This window comes from Lagopus leucura, unplaced genomic scaffold (genome assembly GCF_019238085.1).
Source record: "Lagopus leucura isolate 7727_CA_CO unplaced genomic scaffold, USGS_WTPT01 Super-Scaffold_100126, whole genome shotgun sequence".
Classification (NCBI taxonomy): Eukaryota; Metazoa; Chordata; class Aves; order Galliformes; family Phasianidae; genus Lagopus; species Lagopus leucura.
This window is the reverse complement of record NW_024962329.1, coordinates 258,926-265,812: the sequence shown is the minus strand read 5'-3', so window position 1 is coordinate 265,812 and position 6,887 is coordinate 258,926. Positions and strand designations below refer to the sequence as shown.

The 6,887-nt window shown below is 36.2% G+C and overlaps 1 protein-coding gene across 1 annotated transcript; it reads left to right on the top strand.

Annotated features, from left to right (window-relative positions):
- Positions 1-245: 245 nt before the first annotated feature.
- On the top strand, positions 246-6,682 carry BRCA1 (BRCA1 DNA repair associated; the record flags this gene model as incomplete). The annotated part of the gene is made up of 8 exons (XM_042887896.1): positions 246-333; positions 1,136-1,213; positions 1,520-1,560; positions 2,887-2,970; positions 3,403-3,457; positions 3,804-3,877; positions 4,277-4,337; positions 5,728-6,682. Coding segments are annotated over 8 exons (585 nt in total), but the record flags the coding sequence as incomplete, so codon positions are not given.
- Between the last annotated feature and the right edge of the window lie 205 nt (positions 6,683-6,887).

The following is a 6,887-nucleotide window of genomic DNA, read 5'->3' as shown; positions in this document are numbered from 1 at the left end:
GGGGGAAGGTAGCTGCTTTTGCAGGGTTTAAGCTAATAGTGTGCATAGCAGCTTTATATAAGGAGAAGGTAACTTTGATGCTTTTTAAATGTGTATTAGAATGTATTTATATTTGTTAAATGTGTGCCAACACAAATAAAAAACATGAACTTTAAGTAGCTACTTTATTTTCCCTTGAACTGGAATTGTTTGGTTTTTTTTTTTAACATGTTTTGCTAGCTGTTCATTTTCTAACTACTTTTCAGTTGATGGTCCAGAAGTTTGCCAGAAAAACTCAGAGCACTTTCTCTAATCACATTACTGATGGAACGACCCATGTCATAATGAAAACAGGTTTGTTGGGAGTGATGTGAATAAACCCCATATTTACACAAGTAAAAAAGCTAGACTAACAACTAACCAACAAGAAGCTGGTTTGGCAATAAATTTAAATAAGTTAAGGGAGATGATTTTTTGTGTATTTACTTTTGGGTATACAAATCTATAATTCACAGAATCAGTGAAGGAGTGGTTTGTTTCTTTGTGTGCTTTTAAAAACTTGCCAAAAAAAAATATTTTGAGCACAATCTGAATGCGGGCATGCTATATTCTGTTATAGAAGCACTTCTGGATGGCTCATGTTTGGATGCAAACTCACTTGAGCGAGCCATTACTGCTCTCAAAAACTAACATAAAAAGGGAGCCAGAAAGTCCTGTTATTCTTCATAAATGGAATTATTTTTGTGTCTTTTCTCCACGTATCATAAATAGCATGACCGCATGGTTTAGGAGAGCAACATTGTTCTGCCTTTGTACAAATACAGATGGGATGAACTGCCTTCTGAAAGTTGTACCAGTCTCAGTAGAGCAGAAGAGGAGCCTAGACAGCTAGCCATATAAATGTTTATTCTAATGTAAGGCACTGAATCCTCAGTTAGTATCCTGTGTTGTGGCAGTATTTGTGCGTTTCTTTGCCTTTCATCTGTACTGATTAGCTAAAAAAGGTGCTAGAACTTCTGAGCCTTTCTGGTCTGTAGTCTTGCTACTTCCCTTGCCTTGCTTAGCAAGATTATTTTGCTTTTAGGTACAAACTATCTGAAGTGCTTTTCACTTGTGGCAAAACTGAAAGATTGCTTTGCTCTTTTTTGCTCTGCAGATGAGGAGCTGGTATGTGAACGGACATTGAAGTATTTCCTGGGTATCGCAGGAAGAAAATGGGTAGTTAGTTACCAGTGTGAGTATAAGTTATTTTGAAGAAAAGTAGTCTCTGCCCTTCTACTACAAATGTACTCTCCTGTTGTTCCAAGTAAAACATATGTATATCTTTTCCTATCTTAAATGTGTTAGCATATTCAAAACAACACAACAGTAAGATCAAGCTTCTTTCTCTTCTGAATGTTTCGTTTTCTTCTCTTAAATAGCCACTTTGGATTCTTCTTTTCCCTGCCAATGGCCTTTTCTCCCTCTTAATTTAAATCTGAGTTGCTTGGTATCAAATTTTGCTGGATAAAATGATTCTGTTCTGATCTTTTTTATTTAGGGATAATTCAGTCTTTTAAAGAAGGCAGGATACTGGATGAGGTAAGGTTTTTTTTGTTTGTTTTTAATTTGAGTGAAATGTCAGGTATGTAAATTATGTTTTTACATTGAAGCAATTGGTAATCTCAAATGTTGCCTAGGCATTTAATACATGAAAACTCAGCTGTGAAAACTGAAATTCTAGTTTTACCAGAAGTCGTATTTTAATTATAGGTATTCAGTGTTGCTGAATACATAATGGGTCTCTATTATTTTTGGAACAGCTTATAGGCACTTTTTTTAATAAGCGTTCCTATTGATGGATTACAGAATGGAGGAAAAGATCTACTGTCTGCCCAAACTAATAGCTATACATAGCTATAGATGTGCCTTTATAAATCTTTCATTAAACTTTGTAGAAGGCGATTACTGAAAACTTGTTCCGGTATTTAGTACATTTCCTAGAAGAAACTGCGTATTTGTTACGGTACCATTTAAGGGGATTTTTTTGTGTGTGTGTTTCTGGGTAGTGATTGGATTTTTTTTTTTTTATTCTTCAAGTACAGATTTTTGGGGAATGTTGGATTAATGACACAATACAGATTTTATGTATATTTAACAAGCAGAAATGCCCCCTTTCTGAACTGAAATCCATACACTCAGAAATATCTCAGCCAAAAGGGATATCAAAATCCTTCTCTGCCTGGGAAGAAAGGGGAAGTTGCTGCATAAATGACTGAGCGCTGTTAACCTTGTCACAAATTTTCACGTTGCTTTGAGCAATGGGAAGACCCTACAATTATAATGAAATCAATTGTGGGATTTTTTGTTTGTTGTTTTCAAGTTAAAATAGACATCTATTCCTCAATCTGTTAGAATAGGCTACGCGGAAGTTCTGGAGAAGACTGGAGTGGAAAATAGTTTATTATAGAGTCAGGTATAGGCCTGAAATTATCAAATACTGCACTGTATTTGTTGTTAATCTATATGCTAAGTGAATGCCTTGAAATAAAATAGGTGTTGAAGTTTAAATATGTGCAGATAGCAATCAGTATAGATCCTTCATTTTTCTTTTTTTTTTTTTTTTAATCAAATGAGACTTTCCTGATAAACTTTAGTTTTGGAATTTGTTGTTTCTATACTGTTTGCTGTATTTCTGTATCATTTGACTGATATCATATATGATTCTTTAGTAATTGTAGGATGCTGCAGAAGTTCCATTACTGCTATCTATTATTCTTTCTTGAAAACACTTAGAATCAAGTATATGAAGAAAAGTAAAAATTTCCAGTTCTGCAATTTTAACTTTCTCCTGTTCTACCCAGAACTCTGACCAGGAAAGCCTTCTCAGTCTCTGACATAAAGTTGCTTGCTTATGTTATGTTCCAGGAGAACTTTGAAGTTAAAGGAGATGTAATCAATGGCAGAAACCACCAGGGTCCTAAGAGGGCTAGGCAATCTCTCACTGAAAAGGTATGAGCATATCAGGAAAGAAAATCCTATCTGGCCATGACTGTTCAAGGTATGTTGCAGCCTGCCTATCTGTAACGTTTTCCAGTTCCTTATATATGGAGCTGTACAAGTAGAATGTATTTTCAATGCCACTGGTAGAGCTCACCTTTCATGTATGAAAGTGACCTTCTGCGCTTAGAGTGGATGATATCTTTTTATAAAATTAGTATACAACAGCACAAGCTTGACTTTTTTGTTTTTGTTTTTTTTTGTTTGTTTGTTTTATAATGTGCAAAACAAAAGAATTTCACGAAAAAATCTTCAGTTAAGCTTTGTGAAACAGTGCCTGGATCTTTAACCAGTTCTGGACGTGCAGTGAAACAAGCACGGTATAAGTGTTGTCCTGTAAATATATTGTATGTGTATTCTATTAACACATTCCTTGTTTTTCAGATCTTTAAAGACTTCGAGATCTGCTGCTATGGACCTTTCACTGATATGACTGCAGGTATGTAGTTTTGGTGAAACTGAAAATCTCATTATTGAAATATTTATTTAAAATATAAAAATGTGAAGGAAGACTTTCTGCATTCACTGAGTTTTACGTTTGACCTCTTGGATACTCTTGTTCTTCCTTTATCCTGATAATTCCAAAGCACTTACTCAGGATATAGATAGAACAGAAACAATGTTCCCCTCATTTTGGGAATCCCCAGCAGGTGCATCAGGAAAATGCTCAGGTGGTTCTCCTGTACTTCAAAACAGGCCTCTTATCTCGCTTTTAGTAGAGCACTGTATTAAGACAGTTTATCTATCTTTTGTTGTTTTGTTTTGCTTTGTTTTTCCTCTTCCAGGACATTTAGAGTGGATAGTGGAGCTTTGTGGTGCCTCTGTAGTGAAACAACTTCATCTGTTCACGCACAAAGTAGTAAGTGTTAAAGGAATGTTGTGCTTAGTTACAGACCATTCACCATGTTAATTAATGTACATGTTGAACGGTTAAGTGGTCTTCATGGGTTTGTCAAAGATGAATCCAAGTATTCTGTGCTGGCCAGATAACTAATCTCTATGGAAATCCACACTGAAGCTTCTTGCACTGGAAAGTGAAACTTTAGTTCCTTAACCTTAGGCACAGCATTCTTGGAGAAAAATAATGAAGGGGAAAAAAAACTTATGTTCTCTTTCCACCACCTCTTGAAGTCCACTCAGGTGATGAAGCAGAGTCAGCCCAGTTATCACTCTGCCACTCACCGATGACAGGTGAGAGAGTCATTTAAAAACAGATAGATAACAGTAGCATTTTTATTTTCTTATCTTGAAATCCTAGAATTCTACTGCTGTTGTTGTTGTGCAGCCAGATGCTTGGATGGAAGGCACAAGCTATGAAGGTAAAACTACTTGTCATGGATTGTTTCATGGTACACGTTGAGTGTCTCAGTATCACCTCAGAGTTTTTAATAGTTAAATATCAGAGAGGTTTGTAGAGGAATGGAAATAAAACACTACTACTTGTGAAGGCAGAGGTAAGCTATGTTATTTCAAGAATCAGTCTTATAAGGTGGTTATGTCAGACAGTCTCATAGCTTGTTGTAACAATATGTAAATGTGATTCTGTTGTATGTATGCTGTAGGCTTGGTTGTCCTGCTTGTTATTGACTTTATGGAAACCATTCTGACTGCTAAAAGCTCATGAAAGGTGGAAAAGCTTGTTATTAGAAGATTAGTAAGATCTAGTAGAAAGTCTTGGATGGGACAACATTCTCTTGGTCCGGAAAGAATATACAGTTACTGTATGGCAACTGCTGAGTCACGGCCTGAACCTCTGATTGATCACCTGAGATGAGCCATGAGTCAGCCAGAGGAGCACAGGTGAAGGCAATTCACCTGTGCTACCAGAAGGGGTGGAGCCAGGCTCCACCCCTCCTGGACCTATTTAAGAGCTGGCTACCAGAGGGGAAGGATCTCTCTTCTGGAGATCCTCCTCTTTGATATCTTCTAGTGAGCTCAACCCAAGGGTAAGCTCTTCTACTTATTCTCTTTTGTGATCCCTGTTTGCTTTGCCTTACTCTTTTGATTATATTGCAATTATAACATCTTGGTTATACACTTTGCCTTACTCTTTTGATTATATTGCAATTATAACATCTTGGTTATACAGTTACCAAGCACTAACTGATATCTGGAGTGAAGAGGCTTTTCCAAGAAGCAGCCATGAGATTTTTGAAAGTGCAAGTGTTTCAGACTTCACTTTTAAAATGGGATGGTGGGAGTTGTGGGATGAATGGAAGCTAGTGAGCAATAAAACAATGGAGCAGGAAAGTAATGTTGCAAATACAACAACTGTTTCAATGGTACTGGCAAAAGAGAAAATCAAGACCCTGAAACAGTAACAGGATGGGAACACCTCATTAATTTTTCTGTTGCTTCTCTTACGGAGATCATGTGGTCCGTATACCTGAGTAGACAGGAACAGAGCCTCTGTCACTAGGTCCTAAATTCAAGGATAATGAGGACTGCAGTCTCTGATTTTTAATGTTTATCCTGTGTTGTTCCAAACTTCCTGCCAGGCCACTTGCCGAGCTTCTATTCTGTATGGAGCAGCAATACAGCCTGCACTGTTAAAAGGAATAGTAGTGTCACATTGTTGTTTTTAGAATCTTGTTTTTTATCAAGGCTCTTAAGGTGTCAAAGCATATAGTTCACTGTGGAAGATATCAGTAAGCTCGCTTTAAATTTGCATAATTTATAATTGTTTTATCCTTTGTTTTTGTCTTGCAGCAATCCAGCAAAAGAACAATGTTGCCGTGGTGACTCGAGAGTGGGTGTTAGACAGCGTTGCTTGCTTTGAGTGTCAGGAGTTGGACACTTACCTTGTGTCCTGAGACTGATCTGCAGTTCTTTTTCTGTTGCACAATTACTCAAGTATTAAGAACTATGGATTTCTAAGCAACAAGCAGAGATTATGTGCTTGTAGTAGTCTTTTTCAGAGTTAATAAGTACATATTTATTAACAATGAAAATACTTAAGTAACATCACTGTATAAATTACCACCTTTGTTGCCTTCTTGTTCTTTAAAGATTAACATTTCTAATCTCAAAATAGTCCTTTAAAATTCATGTAAAGTAAATCAAAAAGGTTAGAACCTAAATGGGGGGGGGGGGGGAATGAATCTAGAATATGGCCTCCTCAGAGAAACAGCAATGCATTATTTACCATCCCAGCCAGTTCCTGTCTATGTATTTAAGGACATCCTGGAGGCATACTTATTTACAAGAGTAATACTGGGCTTAGGTTGAATTAAAATATACTTGCATTCCTGAATAATCTTCATATCTTCATTTTGCCTAAATACGTACCCTGAATAAGGATATGTGTATTTCAATATGAAGAAACACTATTTTGTGGTTACCAGTACATGAATAATCTTAGGCTGTGGACTACAGCCGTTATGAAAACTATAAACAGCACTCCTGTTGTAGGACACTTTGATAACAGTTTAAACTATGTGATCACACAAGTGGGCTATACAACTTGTACTTGATTCCTATTACAAACCAATTCTTAAAACAGCAAGCCTATGCCATTGTTCTGTTGCTCTTCTGAGTGTATGTGGCAACAAGGAAGAAATGATAAATAGAGGCACTTTATCCTAGTGACTTACAATAAGCTCTGTAAGAATCTGTTTCTAGTAGTCCCTGTCTGCAGAATGAGACTGCAAAGAAGATATATTGCTTTTTATGGAAGAAAATATGTTGCTTCTTTGTTTCCAAGCAGTTCAACTTCATAAATAGTTCTGTACCTTCAGAACCTGTTTCATGAAGTTGTTTAAAAAAAACAAAACAAAACAAAAAAAAAAAAAAAAAAAAAACAAAAAAAAAAACTTACAGATAAGTTGAGATCATCATTTGGTTCTTGAATAGTATTAGATTATTTTTTA